The sequence below is a fragment of the Siniperca chuatsi genome, linkage group LG21, assembly GCF_020085105.1.
Source record: "Siniperca chuatsi isolate FFG_IHB_CAS linkage group LG21, ASM2008510v1, whole genome shotgun sequence".
Taxonomy (NCBI): Eukaryota; Metazoa; Chordata; class Actinopteri; order Centrarchiformes; family Sinipercidae; genus Siniperca; species Siniperca chuatsi.
In genome coordinates this window covers 2,190,049-2,214,854 of record NC_058062.1, presented here as the reverse complement: position 1 = coordinate 2,214,854, position 24,806 = coordinate 2,190,049, and the positions used below count along the sequence as shown (strand labels likewise).

General features: G+C 40.1%; 1 protein-coding gene across 1 annotated transcript in view; it reads left to right on the top strand.

Annotated features, from left to right (window-relative positions):
* The window catches only part of LOC122869063 (xylosyltransferase 1-like), a 43,003-nt gene that overhangs the window by 12,542 nt on the left and 5,655 nt on the right, over positions 1-24,806 (top strand). Inside the window, exons 2-10 of the mRNA XM_044181621.1 lie at positions 1,956-2,505; positions 5,457-5,629; positions 6,069-6,271; positions 10,273-10,353; positions 11,039-11,255; positions 12,865-13,041; positions 18,317-18,585; positions 21,524-21,719; positions 22,904-23,240. Coding sequence (XP_044037556.1) covers positions 1,956-2,505; positions 5,457-5,629; positions 6,069-6,271; positions 10,273-10,353; positions 11,039-11,255; positions 12,865-13,041; positions 18,317-18,585; positions 21,524-21,719; positions 22,904-23,240 — 2,203 coding nt within the window. The remainder of the gene's footprint in view (positions 1-1,955; positions 2,506-5,456; positions 5,630-6,068; positions 6,272-10,272; positions 10,354-11,038; positions 11,256-12,864; positions 13,042-18,316; positions 18,586-21,523; positions 21,720-22,903; positions 23,241-24,806) is intronic.

Here is a 24,806-nt window from a genome sequence, read left to right as displayed (position 1 = left end):
CACACACACACACACTGTCAGAGTGCCTGTGGGAAGGCAGTAATATCAGCTCTTGCCACCTGCTCCTCAGACTACCTTTCATTATCTCATCTGTAATATCAGTTTAGAGGAATGTGTGTGTGTGTGTGTGAGAAACACACACTTTATCCCTGGAAAAGGCAGATATAGGGTGATCTGTGGGATTAAAATACTCATCGAGGTCACAGGGCTTTGCCACTGAAACGCGCACACACACACACACATTCGTGTATATCACCACCTGACTCTGGAGGTCAACAGCTGCCTGTGTTTCAGTGCTCTTGAGGTCACTTATACTCAGGAAATCATTCTCTTTCTCCCTTGTTTACGTTTTTTCCTCTTGTGTCTCTTCACCCCTCCCTCTCCCTAAAATAAGAGAAAGTGAATTTGATGATTTATGTGCATGAGGAAGTCAGGGACTGTCTGGGAATTTCTTACAAATGGTGCGCTGCACAGGACTAAAGTAAATATAGATGTAGATTATAAATCTGCACAGTTCTGGATAAAATGAGAATCATATTTCCTTCAGAAAATAAGATTTTTTTTTTTTGTCTTGTGTAATCTTATTGTGTCCACGGGAGCGTATCAGGTTTGATGATGCAGTGAATAAGGATTATGGTAGTTAAGTCAGTGGCAGGAGATTTTCAGGTGTTTGTATGATGATGGTCTTGATTTCTTGCTTCAGTGAAAGAAGGAAGTAAACCTCTAATAAAAACTGTTGGTTTCATCATAAGGAACAAACATAAAAACATTAAATTGCATTAACTGATTTTCTTGTCTTTTTTTTTTTTTTATCGCGAACATGTGAGCACACAGTTATTTACACATCCAGCAGACACAGAACAACATTATCATTCATTTAGAGTCGGGTTTGTGTCCAGCTGATGAATGTTAGTCCAGTATTTACTCTCTTTTAGCCCTGTGTTTGGTCTCTACCAACTCCTGAGAAAAATATCTGGCTCTTTAGCTGCTAAATGTTCCTCTTTTTTCACCATTGTTAATATAAAGGTACTGATTCGACTCCTGTCCGGTCGTTTTCCTTCTCGAGCAGGAGGAGCTGCATTCCAGACTTTCAGCCTGATCTGTTATTGTGAAGGAGAGGGACAACACTATCATTCAAAAAAAAATAAAAGGGCTCACACACACACACACAGATATTATGCATGTACATGCATGTAGGCAGTTTTAATGTTTTCTTCAGGCAGGAGCTTAATCATTTTCTCTGGAAGTGGTTTGAGAGATCATAAAAATGTGTCTCTGTGTAAAATTTGATTTGATCTATATCTACTTCCACCTACCCTGTGGCTGCTTCTTCTTTCACTACTCCTCCTTTCCAATTTTTAAAACTAACCCAACAAATATGGATGTAGACCAGTTTTACCCAAACCAGGATTTAGGAGTAAATCCTGACCTCTGTAACAATGTCAACAGTTTCTTTCTGTAGCACCTTTTACAACAAAAGCCTCACAGTGGTTTGCATGTGGAAATCTTTTAATGTGAAGCCGCAGCAGGAAGTTTTTAATTAGCATTAAACATATCTAACAAGAGTCCACAGCCATGCTAGCGATTCTGTGAGACTGTACTGAGGCACAGTGGAGATTTGAGCTAAATGCTTATATAAGCAACACACTTACAATGACAATGCTAACATGCTGTTTAGTAGGTTCAATATTTACTATGTTCACCATCTTAGTTTGCTAAAGCAATAAACGCAAAGTACAGCTGAGGCTGATGGGAATGTCTGTTTTTAAATAAGCCAATGTATGACCAAAGTGATGCAAACGGCGACCGGCATTGCCGCACCTAGAGCAATGCTGCTAGCGGGGCTAAAAATGTTTATCATGCTAGGTTTTGAAATAAGAAGGTTTAGAAGTACTTTCAGGATTGCAGGAAGTCATTGTCATGGTTTTATACAAATTTTCTCTTCTCTCTCACAGGACGTCTACCATTCCCACCGGCCTAAAGAGAAACTTCGCCTGGATAGCAACAATAATGAGAACTCGGTCCCTAAAGACTTTGACACCATCGACAGCAACAGCAACCTGGGAGCTCGATCTCAACGCCAACGAATGCCGGTCGCAAACGCCAAACGCAAGCTAGAAAAGGCCCAAGCACAAAGCATGCTGGGAAAATCTTCTAACGAGGTTCTCAAGCATCCTCCCATCCAACCCAGAGGGATGGGCCATAATCACAACCGCACCCACAGCCGTAAACCCCACCCCCAGGTGCCAACCGTCTCAGCACCAGTCCTGGGGTCCAATCAGGATCCACCATTCTACCAGGCGAAGAAGTCGGCCACTCTGCTGCCACCTGGTTTAGAGCCGAGGAAGGAGCAGCCGCAGTGTGAGATCAGCGGGAAGGAAGCCATTTCTGCTCTGTCCAGAGCCAAGAGCCGCGAGTGTCGGCAGCAGATAGTAGAGGTCTACTGCAAACATAAAGAGAGAGCGCTGATGCCTGAGAAAGTCCCTCGCTACTGCCCCATAGAAGGTGAGCAGGTATAGGTATAGACTCAAAATCTGGGATATATTTTCTGTATTATGAAATCACAATTTTTCGCAATTAATTTTTAACTTTATGTAACTCCAGAAAACAAAATTCTTCATGTCCAATTTAGTAATAGTGTACTCTGATTTGCAGACAAAAGTCCTGAAAAACACATTTAGATTAATATTAAACTTTACTTGAGTTAACTATTAGCAACTAAACTCTTCCTTGTAAGTTCGTTTTCTTGCAGCTGTTTTAGGGAGTGTTTGAAAATTGTAAGGGGTTATCGGTCAAAAGGGGGCTTGGCTTATTTTATTATTTTTTTACACTTTTTTCTAAATCTTGGGGAGTGTGTGAAGAAAATGTTCGTAACGCTGGGAAAGAGTCTTGCTTTGTTAAAAAAGTTGAATGAAATATTTTGCCCCCCTTTCCACCCCACTCATGTTCGTACAGTCCCGTACAGTAAATGTCTTTCAGCTAGAGCTGAAGCGGTTAATCGATTAGTCAACTGATTAGTTGACAAACAGTCTGTAGTTGCAGCTTCTCAATGAGGATTTGCTGCATATGTCTGTTTTTATATGATCGTTAACTTAATATCTTATGTGATCGTTAATGTCAGTCAGCTTGGACTTTAGGAAATGTTGATGTACAGTTTTCACTATTTTCTGACATTTTGCAGACTAAATGATTAATCGATTTAATTAGAAAAATAGTTCAGAGAACGTGTTATTTGGAACCCTAAAAAAGCCTAAACATTTCAATTTAGAGCTGACATTTCTCAAGCTAAGTGTTAGCATTGTGTAGCCATCAGATGCTAACTTGCATCGTAAAAGATATTCGAAACTTAGACTTTTTTTCATATTTGCTCAGCAGGCACTGTTGGCCTAACATCAGTAGATGGATCCTCCTGGAAAATAAAGTCTACAGCACGATTTTATTTCTTGTAGCATGAGCTGCTTGCTGTGATAGTATGATCCATCGCTGTTAGCCTACAGCACACTGTTAGAGCACATTGCGCACTGAATACTATCAAACGGTGGTCCAAATTATTGTGTGGAAAATATTATCTTGGAAATATTACAGGAAAGATGTCAGTCAGGTCAGACAAAGTCTAGTCACACCGAAAAAATTGTGGCGATTTCTTTTTTTTTTTTTTTTTTTTTTTTAAAGAGAGACTGCTGTTGTACAGGGACTGATGTAGCATATTTCCAATTTAAAGTAGCCTATACTTATGGGTGTAATCCAGAGTATGAGCACACAGAAATATTGTACATAGTTAATTTAAATGTATTAACCTATGATTTAAGGACTGATCTATCCCTTCATGTTAACGTAGCTAGTGATTTGAGCCAGTCAACAAATGAAAGGGTGACAGACTGAAAGATAGAAAGTGAAGGAATTGGATGAACAGGCAGCTGCTTTGAAGTGGCAGCTTGCAAAAAAGTCAGAGTTTTTTTTTTTGTTTTTTTTCCTAATTTACCCTTTGAGAAACATTTTTAACCCGGCACGTGCCAGTGCCATGAAAAGGCATCCAGTTTGTAGCCAGTTCTATTTTCAGGGACTTAAAAAGCATGAATGGACACAGCGAGGCTGCTCACCACGAGGATGATACTCATCCAGTGTAATTACACCCTAATTAAACAAGCATTTTGTAGTCTTATTTTTGGAATGGCTGACTAATGATTTACTTGTAGTTGTGCTCTCGGAACCACCCTGGGCCGTTTGAGGTTTAATTCATATGATTATAGGTTGCTTTGATGATACACTAGTCATTATATTCACAGACTGAAGCCGGGCTGTAGCAGCAGTGAAGGATGATTTAGTTTGTGTTGACATCTGAGTTTGACTGACATGTGCTCAGTCTTTTAGAGAGAACACGAGTGAAGTTGAAACTAATTTTGGTGTTTTCTGTGCTCATGTAGGCATAACTGTACATCCCTAGCCATGCACGACATCACTCCCCCAGCCTCCCTCTGTCTGCACAGTAGTGCTCGACTGAGCCGCCTGATTACAGTTCTTTCTCCTCAAACTCTAATCTCAACATGCCCCACAGCCCAGGAAGGTCACTAATTAGGCCAAGCAGGCCTCAACCTGCGCCATCTTTAGATTGAGCGTGATGATGGAGAAGCATTAGGCTGTCAGAGGGTTTGTATATACAAGAGGCAGATTTAGCTCAGCCAGCCACAGACGCAGAATATTTCCAGCAAAGACGGACATGAAAATGGAGGACCGGAGTGAAGAACAGGGTTGACAGTTACAGGGACATTGTCTTAAACCCGCCCTTTAGACCAAGTAACAAAAATCCAGCAAGTAGTTTCTTGCAGTTCCATTCCTTTTTCAGATTTGTGATCACACAATGAGTTAACGATGTGTGCCGAAAATTGCTGCATTTTTGGACTGCAGTAGGGCTGCAACGATTATTTACAATATTCAATTAATATCATGATTATTATCTCGGTTAATTGGCTTGTGTAATAAAAGTCAGTAAATAGTAAAAAATGCACTTTATAATTTCCCAGAGCCCAATGCAATTTTTTCAAAAGGCTTTTTTTTTGTCTGACTAACTGACCAAAACCAAAAATTATTAATTTTCCTAACATATAAGAGAAAGAAAAGCATTAAGTCCTCACATTTGAGAAGCTGGAACCAGAGAATGTTGTTGAAAGTGACTTATTCGATATTTAAAATGGTTGCCAGTTAATGTTCAGTTTTTCCACTAATCGTTTCAGCCCTAGATTGCAGACATGTCCTTGTTGCAGATATCAGTATTCAGGAAAGTGCAGAAACAAATGAGTTCTCAGACTGTATTCACCGCCCAGGTGCTGACGTTAACTGTATGTCCAACAGGACATGAAAGCATCATTAAAAGCATAATTAAAGTTGAATCATTTTCCAGCTGCCCTGTGAAAAATGCTGTATGTTTCATGAGCTGATGTCCTTGTCTTTTTGTCCAGGTAAGGCTAATGTGAACGTACAGTGGGATGAGGACCCCGCAGATGCTGCCCAGCTTGTGCCTGTACGGATCGCCTTCGTCCTGGTCGTCCACGGCCGAGCCTCGCGTCAGTTCCAGCGTCTCTTCAAAGCCATCTACCACACGTCGCACTACTACTACATCCATGTAGACCAGGTGAGACCCCTGACTGTCATTCTGTGTCAATAACATGCAAACTACTTTTTAAAATAAATTTAAAAAGTGACAGAAAATTGTCGAGAAACGTGAATGAGATTGACGCAGCTGTATGCGTTACTTACAGATACTGTATAACACCTCTTAAAACAACATATTTCTTTGACTAACATGACAAATGTTAAGTTAGCTCCCAGCCACCACTTCGGCTAATAGCTCCTCTGTCGACCGAAAAAGACATGACGGGGCCAAAAACTGGAGATGTGGGGGCGATTTGGATATTTGGGACCAGGCTACCCCAGAACTGCAGATTGGCCTGTTAGCTCTCAGGGGAATTGGTAGTACTAGCAGTATGCCGATTTAAAAAGTATAGTTTTTAAAAATAAAAGCACACAATAACCTTCATTTTTGTTGTCTTTCCATTTTACACCATCCTCAGAGGTCCAACTACCTCCACAGAGAGGTCCTGTCTCTGACCAGCCAGTATCCCAACGTCCGGGTGACTCCCTGGCGGATGTCCACCATCTGGGGCGGGGCCAGCCTGTTGACTATGTACCTACGCAGCATGGAGGACCTTCTCAAAATGGCCGACTGGTCCTGGGACTTCTTCATCAACCTCAGCGCTGCAGACTACCCCATCAGGTGAGAGACTGGGGTCAACTCTTAGTAATTGGATTTAGTTTACTTTTTTATTGCAGGCAGTTTGACATTGTACTTAAAGTAAGTAAAATCTGAGCACCCATTGTTACCATATTTCAAGCTAACGAGGCCCCAAAATTATTATTCGCAACCATGGCTCTTATGAGATTTTCTATTTTTGCTGAAACCAAAAGACTAAAGGCCAAAAGATAGAAATGGTCTCACTGAAACAGACTCTCCATAAACCTCCATAAAGGTTTGGTTGAAAATCCCTCCATTGTTCCCTGTTTTGTATCCCTGTAGGAAATTTACCCACCATGTCAAGTTCCTGCTGAACACACAGCACATTGATTTGTTAAAGCACTGTGGCAACTAATGACCACTAACCAGTGGCCTCGCAGCCCTGCAGGCCTTGTTTGGTTTGTTTAAGGTCTTATGGATCAGGTTACATGGCCGATAGACCCCAAGTGTCTTGACTCTGGATGGATTGGGAGTCTATAGCTTTGAAGCAGAGCCCTTTAATGGCTGTCTTGCTGCTTGGGGATATGTATTGTTAAGGAAGGAGCTTGGCTGTGATCAGTGGTCATATTGACTGATGATTCACCCACTGTACTGTAGCTGCAGCAGTGAAGAAAAGAGGTACCATAAAGAGGTTTGTTGAGAAAACAGTCATTCTTGTGTTTGGCTCATCGGTGTGTTTTAACTGGTGAAGAGAGGTTGTGATTCTTTTAAGCAGGATGAGGTCCAGATGGTTGTGTCTTTACCAGATAGCCAGCGGAGTCGAGCCAGTTGCGGAGTGTCTGTGAACTCGGCTGGAAATGGAGGACCACATGTGAACTGACTTTGACCCATATGGAGTTCCTAGATTTTGGCAGCCATATATGCATGATTTGTGCTAAGAATCAGCTCCAGTAAGCAGCGCTTGGATTAGGTTTGGGCCAATGAATTCGGTATAATTCCATTGGCCGATTTATAGCCTACTTGTGCCAATTCTAATGCATCATTCATGACTAGTCTTGATAAGGGTCTGGCAGCCAGTCCTGCTGGATTTCCACCACTGTTGAGCCAAGCTGTCTTGGCTAACTGGGTTGGTATTTTAAGGAAAATGCAGTTTTTTAGAGCCATTAGTAAATAAAAGGGAAATTTTTTTGTCCAAAGATATTCAGTTTACAGCGAATTCTTCTCATGTTAGAGAAGCTATAACCAGAGAATGCTTTGATTTTTCTTCTTAAAAAATTACCTAAACGAACAACTCATTACCAAAACACTCCTGGACAGCTTTCAAGCTTAGGTCAGGATTTAAACAAATCCCCAGTTTAACCCAATTACCTAAACCAAATTATTTGGAAGTAGAAAAAAGTTGAAACTCAACCAAACTCTCAGTTGTAAATGTCCATTATATTTTGCAGAGCTACTTCATGGTTCAACTTTGACCTTTCATACCTAATGTGCAGCATGCACTGAACGTTTTAGGTGTGCTTTGGTTTTGCTTCCAAAAATAAGTAGCTTAGATATATTACCTGGGTTAAACTGGAGTTTGTTTACATGTAACATGTAACAGGTATGATCTTCTGACAGCTCATGTTGAATTAAGTTAAAATAAAGTTTATTGCTAAAATCTTATTACAGCTTAATCTTGATTCCATTCTTAACCCCAAACTCAAACCCTGATCCTAAACTGACCTCTTTCCCCAAAGTAAACCAGTGACTGTTTATCTTAAAAGTGCTAACTTCCTCTTTAAAGACTAACAAAATGTCTGCATTGTTCTTCATGAGGGCTCCTCATGAGGATAGAAATACAAGAACACACACACTGAGCCATTCTCTTCTGTCCTCCCATCAAAGTGACTGTTTGAACACCCTTCCAGCTAAAATCCATAGCTCAGCCACAGCATTAGCACCACGCCATCAATAGCGGTGACATCATGAAGGCGCATGGAGTGTGAGTCGATGGAAATGTGTGTGTGTGTGCATGTGTGTTAGTAGCTACTGTATGTTTCTCTGTATCCATTGAAGGTCACATAAAACACTGACATGAAATATTAAACTGAATATCGGCTTGGTGCAGAGGATCGGACATCTGACAGAAAAACAAACAACCAATCTTATTGCTTTTAGTAGTAGGCATAATATTGGCTTTTGTTCCTTATTGTTTAGATAGAAGATGGACACAATTCATACTTTTTACCTAAAAGCAAACGCAGTGAGCTGCACTCAAGTCTGTAGACAGAGACAAATTTAGGAAATTTAAAGGGATAGTCCCAACATACTGAGAGATAGATGATGAAGATGAAGATTGATGCCACTCTCATGTCTATATGGTAAATATGAAGTAACAGACAGCAGCTGGTTAGCTTAGCTTAGCATAAAGACTGGAAACAGGGGGAAACAGCTAACCTGGCTCTGTTACAAAATACACCAGCACCTCTAAAGATTACTGATTAACATGTTATGTGTAGTTTGTTTAATACGTACTAAAAGTGTAAAAAAGGCATGTTGCAGTTTTACGGGGTTATGTGCCCGACTATTCCTTGGCTGGGCGCAGTTACTGTGACAACAAGACTCCAGGAAGTTCCTGCACGCGGTCAAGAAATAGTCCAGCACATAACCTCCCATTACACTTTGTTTTTGTACAGATTAAACAAATGAGATACAACACGTTAATTAGTGAGCTTTAGAGGTGTTGGTAGGTAGATTTTTTTACTTTGGACACAGCCAGGCTAGCTGTTTCCCCCTGTTTCCAGACTTTTTGCTAAGCTAAGCTATCTGCCTGCCGGCTGTAGCTTATATTTAGTATAGAGATAAGAGTGGCATCAATCTTCTCATCTAACTTTCAGCAAGAAAGCGAATAACCGTATTTCTCAAAATGTCGAACTATTCCTTTAAGTATCCTAAGTCTAAATGCAGCTGTGACGTTTTGAAAGATCATCATTTGCAAAAACAAATCGTAGATGAGAAACATATTTTGTGATATATGACCAGTTTTAGATAAAATGGTTGCAAAAGCACAGCAGCCTCAGTTAGATTTAAATGTATGTGTGTGTTACTGACGACCACAAACACACGCATGTACGCCTGCAGTTCGTCTTAACGACTGTAATCGAATATAATCAAAGCATAATCTGTCTGCTGTCCCGTCTACTCATCAGGCATCAGGCTCGAGCCGTGTGCTTACAGCTCACACTGCATGCAGGGAGTGGCTGTTTGAATGTGCTGCCTCCACTTCAGGCCACACACTGCAGCTTACATGTTTTCTCTCAGTTGGAAGACGAAGCTAAATAAACTGGTCCAGCTGTCCCAAACAGAGTTACATGGAGTCACTTTAATTCCCCTTGATGGAAGATTGTTTTGAATTGTTTAAAAGAGAGAGTCGCCTCATTAAAATATTGAATTGCATCCTGCTTAGACATGTATCCATTTAAAGGGGAAAATCCTCCCTTAAACACTGTTAAAAACACAGCTATTGGGAATGTTCATTGCGTGAGTCTATTTTATGGTTTGGTGGTGTGTTTTTCTTTCTCTTGTGGCCAAACACGGATGACGACTTCCAGAGGTTGTTTGATAACACAAAATGTTTCAGCAATTTCAATTATGAAAGGTAAATGTGAACAAAATATGAGGTTGGGTTGCTGAGCATAGACTTATTCTTAAATTTGGTCATCACCCAGAGTATTAGACAAACTGAAATTTTTACCTGATGGTGGCGCTAGGTGGACAGTTAAAGAAGTTGTCAAAATTTATCCTGATGGGGAAAATGAATGTCTGCACCAAATTTCATGCCAATCCATCCAGTAGTTGTTGAGATATTTCAGTCTGGATCAAAATGGGGGACCAACCGACCCACATTGCCATCACCAGAGCCACTGTCACTCAGCTTTACATCTGCCCTGTAGATCAGTAAAGTGACATATTAGTAGACTCAGAGTTTACAGGGTGATGCTGGTCTGGAAGTGTGTTTCTGTGGTTGTCTGAGTTGATGATTGACAACTGCTGTCTCCCTTCAGGACCAATGAACAGCTGGTGGCTTTCCTGTCCAAGTACCGCAACATGAACTTCATCAAATCTCACGGCAGAGACAACGCACGGTAAGAGAGAGAGAGAGTCTGTCTCTCACTGTGTCTCTTTATCACAGTTTCTCTTTTTCTCTTCCTTTATGTGTTTCTTTGTCTCTGATGATGATGGTGATCTTATTTTTTGTAAGGGAGGTAAAATTGTCTTGAGTTCAATGCAAATTTTTGGAAAAAAATTTAAAATAGTATTTAATGTTCCCATAAGCAAGTTATTTAAAAAATTAATTAATTGTGGTAGTTTCATTTAGATTTTCTTTTCAAGCAAAAATGCCACAAATTACAGATTTCTAGGTTATTCCAACTCACAAGACATTGAATTGAACCGTTAAGACGTCTTTTCTCAGATGCCAGAGTTTTAAGGCTCTTAAAACTACGCCTGACTTGGCATCTATATATTAGCAATATTATAGCAACATTTTATAATTTTGGTTTTGTCCTCTTTTAGTTTAATGTAATTATGATTTATTCAAGTGGTGAAACTTTAGTCTGTTTTTCAGTTTAAACACCGGCTTATTCACAAAGGCACTTATCAGTCAGTGATCAGTGGCTGAATAGTGAGCTTGTATTCACTGATAATCTTCTAGAAATACAGTATACTTGTCTCTCTACAGTCTGATAGTACATTTATCTCCAGGTGTATTTGAAGCTTCATATATATATACTTTAGTATTTGAACCCTGGATGCTGTGTGTCCTCTCAGTTTCATCCGTAAACAGGGTCTGGACCGTCTCTTCTACGAGTGCGACACCCACATGTGGCGTCTCGGGGACCGCAAGATCCCAGAGGGCATTGCGGTGGACGGAGGCTCTGATTGGTTCCTGGTCAACCGGCCCTTTGTGGACTATGTGGTCAACTCCCGAGACGAGCTGGTCAGCAGCATGAAGCGCTTCTACGCCTACACACTGCTGCCTGCTGAGGTAACACACACATGCACTCAAGTCACCCTTCAGACTCTCTATACAAATACAAAGAACGCGTCTGCTGGTGTCCCCTAGAGGAGAACATGAATATCAACAGCATATTTCCACCTTGTAGAGGCTGTGTTATCTGTCTCTGGACTGACTGACAAATCAACACTGCTGCTGGCCATCCAAAAATGTTTTTATACAGTTACAGTTTCTGTATTCACCTGCAAAAAATCCATATTTGGCATCCCTGAAACAAACTAGATATATTTTTGTTATTTCTTCCTTTTAGTCATTGTACAGTAAAACAGTTTATATTGGTTAGAGGTGATACAATTAGTGGAATAATTAATTAGTCTATTAATAGAAAATAGCTCAACAAAAATGTTGTCCCCATTTACATTTTCAAGTGTCTTTTATGAAATGAGATTTAAGACGCTTTAATTCACACCTAGCCACATATACAATATGTGTCTTTGCTGGCCAGACCATTGCATCTGTCTTGGTTTTCCCGGGCTACGTGTAAATTAGGGTCAGATCTACTCCAGTCCAGATGTGGTGGTAATGCACCTGAAACTGTTTCATAATTGACAAAAATACTAGATGAAGAATAACTTCTTTCAGTAGTTACAACATTCAACTGTTAGCAATAACGGCTAGCAGTGCAGGGAGACCGACGGCTAATTTCAGTGTAATTATAGTTTTACGTTAGCTGCCGTTATCACAGGGGATCCTGTAGAGGCTGACGTAGTTACAGTTAGGAGGAGTAAAAGTTTACATATGTGTCTTGGAGAGACAGAAGCATTTACACCTTTTCAACATTTGGCTAGAATGTGTCTTAGCAATCAGATTTCAGTCCGCCTTAAATGCGTCTTGGATGCATTTACACTACGCTTTTTTGAGATTGGATATCTATCCGATCTGCCCAAGAAGCCTGAAGTGACTCAGTGTAAACTGGGTCTAAGGTAATCGATTCATCATTTGAGTCATTTATCAAGCAAAAATAACAAACATTTACTGAATCCAGCTTCTCCAATGTGAGCATTTCTGCTCATATCATTGTAAATTGCATATCTTTGGGTTTTGGACCATTGGTCGGCCAAGATTCCACACATTTTTTTTTATTTGTAGGTTAAACGGTTATAGTTTATTTAACCAGGAAAGCCTCATTGAGATAAAAAAAAAATTTTCTAGTTTTTTGGCCAAAGCAGCAATGACGATGAGTCACAGACAAACAAAATATACCATAAATCAGAGTTAGACAGAAATTATATTATAAAGTCCTGAATGAAATCTCTTAATACAATCATATAAAAGATTTAATCCTAGAAGCAACCTAAGTGGTACTTTTAAACAACACAGTTTTTTTTAAACAACTGTTTAAAACCATAGGAATAACTAAGACCAGTTTAAAACAATAACGCCATGAGACTAACACATCAAGATCCATCAAACAAATGATTATTAGATTAATCAGTATTGAAAATGATCATTATATGCAGCTGAAATATTTGTTTAAAATTTGACGTCTGATTTTGTATTTAGATTAGATATTTTATTGAGATTAAAAGACCGATGTGAATAAACATGTCGGCCTTTCTGTACTCTCTTCCACCTCCAGTCATTTTTCCACACTGTGCTGGAGAACAGCGCCCACTGTGAGACCATGGTGGACAACAACCTGAGGCTCACCAACTGGAACCGCAAACTGGGATGTAAATGTCAGTACAAGCACATTGTGGACTGGTGTGGCTGCTCACCCAACGACTTCAAGCCCTCAGATCTGCCGCGCTTCCAGGTGAGACTTAAAGACCTAAAAACATTTTTTGGCTAATTGGCCAAGAGACTTTTGAAAATTAAAAAAATCTGAGCAATATTGTTTGTCACAGATACTAAAAGAATCGTGCGTGCTTTCATATCCTTCTGCTTTGCTTACTGCATCATTTTGTTTACCTGCTTGAAAACTTGAGCAGTTGCTTCCAGTTGTGTGAAATTCTGCCACCACACTATTGACCAAAATTAAGGGCTGTGTTTCTGTGCAGGCGCCCAGTGCAAAGTGACGCTGTGCACCAGCAGAGACATTTTTCTGAGACGCTGAGTTTTTTCTTAGCAGCACCTTGAATCTGCCTCAGTATATGAGACGTGCTTTATAAATAAAACTGCCTTGCCTTGCCTTAGACATAGACGGCTTTGTGCAACCAAGAAACTTAAATGTCCTCTGTAGCTTTGTGCAGCCAGCCCCTGCTTTCAGCGTTTGACTACCATAACTGTTAACTCTCAGATGAGACAGAAAGAAACATAGCAGTCTGCTGGTTGTTGGCAATGTCATGTATGATTATTTCTTAAAAATAATAAGAAACACGGTTTTATTACTTGACTTTTCTACCACGACTGATGATATTTAATGTGACAGACCTTGCTTTAACTTCTCAGTGGTCACAAAGCTTTCCATGGGTGATCATTTTTTGGATTTTCTTGTTTCAAACATGATAATGTTGCAGCCCTGTAATGACTGGTCAGCTCAGCTACAAAGATAACCATCATCATGTTAGTAACCGTCTGCTTTCAGTCACTCTGTTCTGCCCACCCTTCCTTCTCAGGGCCTCGGTGGCCGGGGACCAGAATAGCTTCGTATTCACAAATTAGCAGTGCTGCTTTTACTTACAACAGGCGGCCCTTGGCTCCATGTAACGACAGACCTGAAGACAGCGTCTGTGGTCAAGCTACTGATGGTTTCTATAAGAAGAGCTGATCCTGGAAACAGCTGTACAGTTGAGGCGGTTGGTATTTTTAGAGCTTTGTAGCTAGTTGCCGCTGAGGTTTCTAAGGTTGTCATTATCATAATGCCCGGGTTTGCCAGCTAGAAAGACTGCTTGAATGTAAGGCACAGGATCACACATGTACAGTATATACAGTACAATACACACTTTATTTCCATTATTTAACCTTTGAGACTCTTTGAGATTAGGGATCTCTTACAAACTGGAGACCTGATATTAAGAAACGAAGAATTTTGAGTTGTAGATCAGCAACATCCACCACACTGCACAGAGTCAGTCACATGAACCAAAGAGTGAGGGAAATCTGTTTTAAGTTGGTGCTGAAATGATTAGACAATCGAAAGAAAATGAATCAGCAACAATTTTGATAATCTATTAATCGTAATTTTCCTGATTTCCTGGTTCCAGCGTCTCAAATGTGTCTCTCATTTAAATCATTGTAAACTGAATATTTTGGGGGTTATGGACTGTTGGTCAAACAAAGCAAGTAATATGAAGAAGTCACGTTGGGCTCTGGGAAATTATGATATTCATCCTTCAGTTGCCCGTCTCTCTGTTTTTGTACATTTTATAGACTAGTGTAGATTAATAAAAAAGAATGATTAATTGTTAATGAAACGGTCATTATTTGCAGCGCCAATATTGTTTAGAACTTAGAAAATAATTAGTTGGTTAGTCGATCAAAAGAAAATTAATCAGCAAAAATTTTGATAATCGATTAATCGTTTTAAGTCTTTTTTTCTTTTTTTTAAAGCAAAAATGCAAAAGATTCACTGGTTCCAGCTTCTCAAATGTAAATATTTACTGGTTTTTCTAGTCTTCTATAATAGTAGAGTTGGATTTATTTGGGTTTTGGACTGTTGGTTGTAAAAAAAACAAGCAGTTTGACAACTTGGGCTGACAATTTATTGATCAAACAATTAATCTTCTGATTGTTTTCTCGGTTAAATTGAAAAAACCCATCCATCAAACTCTTATTTTCAAACATTTGCCTGCTTTTCTCTGTCTCATCACTGTGAATTTGGGGTTTTGGACTGTTGTTCAGACAAAACCAGTTATATAAAGATGTCACCTTGGGATCTGGGATATTGTGGCGGGCTTTTTGCACAATTTTCTGGCATTTTATAGACAAAAGATATCTGTTAATCGAAATAATAATTAAAAGATTAATCAATAATGAAAAGAGATTTTCAGTTATAGCTCTAGTGTAAAGTAAAAATAAACTAAAACAACGAGAAAGTAAAATCCAAAGCAGCATGTTCACAAGGTTAAAACCTGTTAATTCTTGACTTAATAAAGTGAAACAGCTCCAAGAGAAGCAGCTGCTTAAATCATATTTGGCTGGCCTCTTTTTAGGGAGAGTAGAGAACATACAGTAAAGGCACTTTTATATAATTTCCCTCTGATCTTGTGATGAAGGAAACCCTGTAACTAGTGGTTTCCACTGTTGTCTTTAGCTGTGTAAGGACACAGATTGTTAGGTAACAGTCCCAGAATAACCACACAGATAAAACTGTCCTGCTGAATAAAGAGCTCCGCTGCAGCCGGGGCAGTCCTCGTGGTTCTTATTACGTTGGGGTTTCCTGGCTCGCTGGTGCTGCCGGAGCCCACCAAGAGCTGGTTTGGTGAGGTCACACCCTCCTGATGACATCAGAAACCCGGCCCTTCCTTCCTCCAGACTGGGCCACATGGTGTGTGTGTGTGTGTGTGTGTGTGTGTGTGTGTGTATGATTTGACAAATCCTTTCCTTGGTTTTCCACAGGCTGCAGGATAGAAGAGTCTTTTTCATATGTAAAGTGTCTTGAGTTTTGTGATGTAGATATAGAGACAGTAGAGTTTTGTGTAATCATAACCACATCGTTAACGCACAAGAGCATTAACTCGCCACAGTGTTGCTCTGAAGAGCTGAAACAATTAATCAATTAGTTGAGCTAGCAATTTTATAATTAAGATTCTTTGGTTCCAGAAATTAAAGTTTTGGATTGTTGGTCGGACAAAACAAGCAGTTTTATTATGTGAACTTTGGGAAATTGAAATTCACAATTTGGACACTTTATAGACCAAACAATGAATCAATGAATTGAGAAAACGATCGGCAGATTAATCGATAACGAAAAAAGTTGTTAGTTGCTGCCCTAGTTTACTCACATTGCAGAATCATCAAAACTTATAAAACACATTAAGTCAGAACACAACAACATTTACTCACATCACAGTTGCAGAGCCTGACCGATACTGGATCCTTTGGGCTGATAAAGATATTGAAATTTGAGAGTTCGATAGTCAGATATCGGCCGATGTTTTTTTTTAACATGAATGCATACCATAAACAAACATTTTTTGTTTCCTTAAATTTGTGACCAACATATGTACTGAGCATGACATTTTACAGTGGCTCTCTGTTGGAGAAACTATATAATGGAGACACTGTTTCTAAATTCCCTCAAACTTCAATCTTTGACATTCCTGTGCTGACATTTTTTGCTACTTATCGGTTGAAATACTATATGCCAATACCAATATATCTGCAAAAATATGTAAGCTGCTGATATATTGGCCTGGACAATTTATCAATCAGGGTCTGGACAGTAGCATAAGCACCAAAACAAAGCCTGTTGGTCACAGTGGAAGTGAGATGCAGCTCTCCACTTTTTGTGTTTAGGCTTCAAAATAAAGGACATTTTCTAATTTAATTAATTAAAACTTACTTTAAAATGGACATAAATTCAACAGCCTTAGAAGATATTAGGTATTAGGTATTAGAATATTGTGACATGGTCTTCTTATCCAGCAGTTCTCCAGGATGTGGGATGTGTGTTTCTGGGAATTCAAGGAGAGCCCTTCACTTCTACTTTGATATGCTGGCATGGTGTCAAACTGTGTGGGCCACAGACTCTGGATAGTATGAGATGATTAAAAACTCTTCTGTTTTTCTGTTGAGTATAAATAGTTTGTGTGTATGATGAACATGTGAGAAGGTCACTTGCTGCAGTGCTTTTGGCTCAAACAGTGACCACAGGTCGTACTGAACATGTAGAAAGAACCAGCTCTGAAGAGCCTCACCAGGCTCAGTGGGAACAGTAGCAGACCGGCTCTGAATCAGCCTGTAATCAGTGTTAATGAGCATCATTTAGGTGCAGTTTTACAGCAGCGTTGTACTTGAACGTCATGTCACAGACACCACTGACGCATCAGGCTCTGAGGCCGCTTTATTTAATGTTTTCTTTGGTACAGATCAGGTTAACACTAGTGGTCATGCAGGAATGTTGGATGTAAACACAGGATAGTGAATAAGCACATCTGTGGCAGCATGTTTCATAAACTCCATAGGCAAGATTCACCTCCCACAGTGACTGTTGACTCTCAAAATGATCCATATTTATCGAAGTGCAGAAGTATGTTTCCCACTCTTAGGACTATTCTCATTTACAATGTAGACTTATGATTTCAACCTGTTAATAACTGCATAACCCACAAAGTAAAAGTTCACATCAAGAAAACAAGATTGTTTTTGATCTTTCTCTTCTTTCTATAAAACACTTTGTAACTTCTGTTTTGTAAAGTACTTTATAGATGAAGATTGCGTGCTTGCTTATGGTTTATAATTACTGTAAAGTCATTTAAGCACATACTTGTTAAAAATATTCCTGCCTGGAATTTGATCAAAATATTACATCAGAACCATTTAACATTACAGTAAAATATTGATCAATTATACATTCATTTTGAGATCAAACTCACCATAGCAAGAGACGAAAGAACGACATTTTGAAATTATGGAGATATTTGCTCCTATTAATGGCATTAAATATTGCCACTGTAATTAATGTTTAGAAGTTGTTATAATACACGTCCTCCTATTGAAATGCTCCTTTTCTTTTATTGATTACATTATGGTCATTGGCCTCAGTCAGAATTACGCAGTAGGAATTATGTAGTCCTACTACGAAACTAACTGATGGATCTTGCTTGCCTGTTGAAGCTTTTAAACTGGCATAACGATGGAGATTATTTTAGCATTTTTACTCTTTGCTTTGCTTAAACTGTAATTCAGTGGTTTCACATCTGGACGAACAGAAATGAGCACTACTACAACCGAGATGAATGCTGCCAGTGTTGCCGGAGTTCATTTCTCTCTCAGGACTCGTGAACTTTTCCTTTGGGGTTATACACTTGTTTCTCCTTGTTTTATATATTATCTTCTGTGTCTTAACAATTTTTTTTTGTTGAAGGTCAAAGTTGGTCTTACAGTAATCAGCCGTCCTTGTCTCCTTCTGTCTTTTCTGACCACAGCAAGCATCCAGACCCACCTTCTTTGCCAGGAAGTTCGAGGCCAGTGTCAGTCAGGAGATCATCAACCAGCTGGACTCCTACCTGTTCGGGACGTACACCTCAGGCACCCCGAGCCTCCAGGCCTACTGGGAAAACATCTATGAGCAGGACACGGACGGCCCCGCCAGCCTATCAGACTCCGCGCTCAGCCACTACCACGCCTTCGCACGTATGGGACTGTCCCGCGCTGCGAGCTCGCTGCAGGGCCACCCCAATGACAACAGCTGCAGGTATGAACATGGGTACCAGATGAGGATTTATTGAGAGCTGGATGTGGTGTGAGTCAGCCTTGCAATCAGTTTGTCACAGTGTCGAACAGCAGTACTGAAAAAAAAAAAAAAACAGCATAAACCCAGAAAAGCTGATTTTTGTGTGTGATGTCATGTCATCTGTATGTGTAAGGGCCATATTTTATCCAGTTCTCTGCATGGTACCAGGTGGTTCTTGAGGAGGTTCCAAAAGATCTTGAAGGAGTCTAAAAGGTCTTAGGAGTTCCTGGGTTGTTGAAGGGATTCAGGGGTTCTCAATGTGGTTCCAGGAGTTTGTAGACGGGCTGTCACTCATATCACGAGTGCAGGGGATTTCCCTGATATGTCATAAAGTGAAAAAGATTTAAACTGGTTTTAGTGTGTGCCCTACTCTGTGTATTGCAGCAGTTCCTCATTAAAAATGTGTGAAACGTTGCGACCACACCACAACCCCCACCATATTTATGGTACAAGACCCTTCTTTTTTCCCGTTTGCCACCATTCAAGATATGACGTCAGTTGCCGTCTGGATTACTAATTATCATAATAATCATATTTATGAAATCAGAGAAGATAAATCAAAGTAAAGTGTAGCGCCCCCTCACATGGGTCCATGTAGTTCTGGTGATGACAGTCACCGAAAATGTCCAATCAATGAGTTACCTGTCAGTCCTTGTGACAGGTCCTTCATGTTTACAGCTCTTGGTTTGTTTGTAATTAGTCAGTGTGAACAAAAAATGGAGCAAAACTAAAGGGCAACAATTGATGATTTTTTCCTTGGTTCAGACCAAATGAACCGAATTACAGGTGTGAGAACAAAAGTCTGTGCTAAAATAGTTTTTGGCTTTGTTAAAGGCCAGTAACGGCCTCATCAGTCCTCACCCGTCATGAGTGTATCAGGGTGTATTATAAGTCATTTAGTCGCTGAGTCAGTAAATTTGGGTTTTGTGCTTTGTGCAGGGAATGAAACTGCACAATTACTGTCTGAGGGAGCGAGGAGGACTGGCAGATGAAATGTGTTTTTCCACTAAACTCACCACCACTGGTGTTTGTGAGTCCAAATTAAATATCTAGATAACGTTAGCTTGTCCTGGGGAACAGTCAGGCTACAGTGTCTGCACAGACTGGATTTTTCCAGCTGTGTGTGTGTGTGTGGGGTGGAGACCCACAGTAGGTACAAGGAGGTACTTGTTGTTGGAGTTCGGGTGGGGATTGGTGGCTCGACTGGGCCGGAGCAGCATTATTGGGTGTGTGTGTGTGTGTGTGGAGGGGGGAGTTAAAACAGGACTAGTCTGTTCCCTTCAACCTGTGATTTCAGTAAAGTAACATCTCAGACCACGTCTACACTAATGTGGCTACATTTGAGAACACCATCTACATGTCAAACATTAGTACTTTGAGATTTTGGTCCCATCTCTTCTTCCCTTTTGCTTTGGAAACACCAAAATTGTGCATTACTGCCACCGACTAGTAAGCAGTGTGTTCGTATGAGTTAAATGTTTAACAAACAGGGACTGTTCCTGCTTTTGCTCCATTCAATCTTCTGTGACTCTATGACCGCTTACTCTATGTTTCAGTACAGCTGGTCACATGGTACAGGTGGTGGTGTTCACATGTTGTGTTGCTCTTGTCAGACTGCTGCACCAGTAAAAAAACAAGTGATTTGATCGAGTGTTAGCTCATTGCTAACCAAGGCTCTGGCTAATTACTGGCCTTGAGATTAGTGGGTTAGCCGGCTATCTTTGATCTTAACTCAGGTTTTCTGGTATCATGAAGCTGGCTCACTTTTAACCAGGGTAGACCACCATGGTAACCTAGGCTGCATGGCTAATTTGCTCCAGAGCAGGTTAACTGCAGAGGATCAGAACCTGCCAACACCCAATCAGACCACTGACCAATCAGATCACTGGAAAAATGTTATCATTATTCCCACCGGATCCCGACATGGACAAAAGAGTTTACAATAAAGTGACAAGTAACGCAGAGCAATAGATATTTTTAGAGATCAGTTGAATCACTTTTCTGTTCCAGGCTTCCCATGTGTCCACTCCGGTTTTAAAACAGAGCTTCTTACAAACGGAGAGATAGTTCACCGCACTAAATATATAATGACAAGTATAGCTGCATTTTAATTGCACAAAGATTCTTTCAATCCCAAAGGGATTCCTGACAGTGTTGATGTTCTACACTGTTACTTGATCACTGCAGCTCAGAATAACATGAGATGACTTTGTGATGATAATTGGAAAGAAAAAGTATACCCTCTGTTGTCTATTAGAAAAATAATCCACACTATTGATAAGCTTGTATGACTATATAAATGCAACATTTCGGTCAGATAGACCTCATCAGGCATCAACTACTATTCTATAATAAAGACATATAATAATTCCCACACTTATTTAAAGCCTTAGCCTTACGTTTAATATTTGGAAATTATTTCTAGTGTTTCTACAGCTTCTTATTGTAATCTAGTCATGTGATTATATTTTCTACATTTCACCTTGTTGAATATCATTTTTTGCTGTCACATTTACCAAATTTTCCTGCACGTATATTCTGGCGATGTTGCTTGTAATTGACAACTCTGGTATCAGGAAGCTGGTTATCAACTGGCTCTGTTAACTCTGCCTCTTTCACACAAATGTGCTTGTAGCTGGATAGGAAAACCCAGTTATCAGGATCACCAATGTTAGGCTCAGTGAACCCAAAGAGAGTCAGACTACATTGACCTTTCTTCGTGGTACAGGCTGCTGTTCTTTGAGATTAGAAATATTGACTCACAGAATAAGTGATGACAGAGACAATCTGCCAGCTTTGTGTGGATGAACGGACAACACAGAGAGAAAAGATGCATTTTCAAATGTGTCCTCTTTATTGCAGACACAGTCTAAGTACAGTATGTATGTGTCTCTCTCAGATACGTGGCCATGAGCCACCCAGTGTCAGTCCACCTCTACTTCCTGTCAGACCAGTTCCAGGGCTACCTGGTGCGTCATGTGGCCACTAACCGAGCCTCCACCCAGCTGGAGAGCCTGGAGACCTGGGTGACACCCAGAGACCACTTCACCCTGGCCAGCCCCCCCCACCCCACCAACAGGCTGCAGCATGTCCAGGTCAGACAAACACACGCACTAATGTATTCATATTAACTTGACCAAATACATTGATATTTGTAGTTTTAGCCAGTAGCTGATAGTCTGTGCATATTTTAGATTTAAATGTCATATGTTCAGCATGTATTTATTGTTAAGCTGCTTGTTAAACATGTAAATTAGCCATTTTTAAATCTGCATTGTTGCTGTCAGTTGAAAATCTTGTGTCTCAGAATTTTTTCCTTTTGAGATATTTGGAGAAGTCTAACAACTACATGCTCCTTTATGGTTTGAGAAAACTTTTTCCGTATCCGCAAACACATTAGATGATAAAGATGTTGTCACCAAGCTTATAAAAGGCTGCTTTCCTTAGTTACTTCATAGTATATCTCTTGGATATACAGGGTTTTCATCAGACAGTTTTGCCCAAGCATTATACAAAACAATTTAGTTTCTATATTCTCATATAATCAGTGAATGGGAAAGTATTCTTCAAATCAGTACATTATCATAAATGTCTATAAAAGCAAACCTAAAAAGGTACATAATCATGAGCATTTATAAGATTAAATTGTCTCAAAGTGAGAAAATTCTATGCTCTTGTAACTAGCAATTAATTGTCCATATATCAAACTGGTGCAAGTTATGAGTCATACAATAGCTGTGATAATGACTTTTATTTGTAAAGCTTTTCTGCACAGAAAAACAAACAAAAATAATACATTTTAAAAAAGAACATGCCAATACAATAATCAGAAATACTTTATTGATAACAGACATAAGTGACAGATCGCAGAAAGACTTACGAACAAGAAAACTGCACACAGAATATAGAAATGAAAGTTTTTAGTAGAGATTGAAATGAAGTCACTGAGGTAGTAAGGTGAATTTCACCTGGAAGGCTGTTCCAGGGTTGGGAGCCTTTAGTTGTATGTCTGAAGGCGCAGGATCTGAGGGTGAGTGCAGGTATGTATGGGCAAATATGTATACTGGAGCCAGACTGTGGAGTGCTTTAAAAGCAATGAGTAAAGCCTTAACAATTCTAAAATCAACTGGATGTCAATGTTATATCATTATAATTTTTAAGCACCTATTGCCCCTACGTTGACTGAAACTGTGCACCCCTGTATTCTGAGACCACTACAGAGATGGAATTTGAGTGTCTGTCCGAACTGGACGATCCTCACCCTTTTCCTGTTCTTCAGGTTGGGACGGACTGGGATCCTAAGGAGCGTCTCTTCAGGAACTGGGGGGGTCTCGTGGGGCCTGAGGACGAGCCGGTGGCCGTGCAGCGCTGGAGCCGAAGCCAGAACAACCTGACGGCCACTGTGGTGTGGATCGACCCCACCAACGTCATCGCCGCCACTTACGACATCCTGGTGGACGCCTCCGCTGAGGTCACCCACTACCGGCCGCCGTTCACCCTGCCACTGAGGCCCGGCATGTGGACGCTGAGGGTGCTGCACCACTGGAGCCCGCTGGGCCAGACCAGCTTCATCGTGGCTCCGCTGGAGTTCCATCGACAACAGCCCTTACAGCAAGGTGAGCGATCCAAACACTGTCACTGCGTTTACATGCACACAAGAAAACGGATTCAGTCAGGAAAATACAGAGCACAAAGAACTGGAGTGGAGCATTTAACATTTCACATGTGAAAGTGATGGGCGATATGGAAAAAAAATAATTTTAATGGATATGTATCGGCTAAAATCCAGCTGATCCTTCTATACTGTACTCGACTGTGTTGTGTCCTCTCTGCCTGCTAGTGTTGCTCTTCTTAATGACAGCCAGGCACTACAGTGCGAGCATTTCGCTGTATATGCGAGTGAAAATCAGAGCGTGTGAATGTGAAGATTTATTTGGTTGCACCGATGATTGACTCTGTTCTGACACCATCCAATCTCTCCTCTCTTATTAGTCTACAAAACATTCAGGCAGCAGGTCATATCAGCTGTCACTAATTAATGTTAATTCTAATCAACATTTATAAGTATTGGATCGGACTTGGCAGATATTCGATATTTAAGGACTCACATCAGGATCTGGCCTTGATTGGGACATCCTTAATATTAGTGTATGTCGCTATATAGCAAAATTTAGAGAGCTTTTTGACGTAAAAAAAATTCTTATCACGGGGCCACGGACTTGGATTTTCTGGAGTGACATTTGTAAACTACTGCTTCCATATTACTAATTTGGCACAAAATCTGAGTATCAGCCTTCAGAAACTCATGGAAACACCTGTTGAAATGATATTCAAGAGCTTTAGAGGGGTCACTGTAGTTCATATGTCAATAGCAGATCTTAAATTAAATTACACACCCACACATGCATGCAGAGCCCTCCTGTCACAGCTGTCAACACCATGCATACGTATATTTATAGTGTCAGTATCCAGTCACTCACTCACGCACACACAGGGTCACCTCTATCCGAATTAGCCTTTCCTGGGTTAGTGTTTGATTTGTTTGACCTCCCCAGACGTGTGTAGGGGATAACTGCAGTAAAGCCTGGTGCATGAATAGACAGTGAGGTTTTATTAGCTGGTGTCATAAAGTGAAGGTGGCATGTGATGTGATTTGATCAGAGTGTGTGTGTGTGTGTGTGTGTGTGTGTGTTTGTGACATTGTCTTTTCACATGGCTCTGTAACTGGTACCTGTATGTTGAAATACAACATGTTCAACTCTAAAATCACTTTTTTGAAAAACCCAGGTTGTTTAACAGAACTTACCACTGATTTGTCCAGAATCCTCAAAGACTCTTCAAAACACTCTGGATAAAAAAATATACATATTGGCAAATTATTTTTTATCTCTGGTTCACATTTTACCAATTCACCAATCCAGCTACCATTTTTTGACCAAATTTAGGTGTAACTTGGAAAACTGGTTAAAAATCGTTTTCATTTAGCAGCAGATGGATTTTTTTTTTTTCATCCAAATGGACAAACGAGTATTTGAGGATTCAGAACAGTAAGTTTTGTTAAATAACCTTCTGGGTTTTTTTTTTTTTTTTTTTAAAGATTTCCAGGGATTTACTTTTTGGCAAATCAGTAGCCCAATTTCTGATGTTGGCACTCCGTACTTTACTCCACGACGCGCTCACTT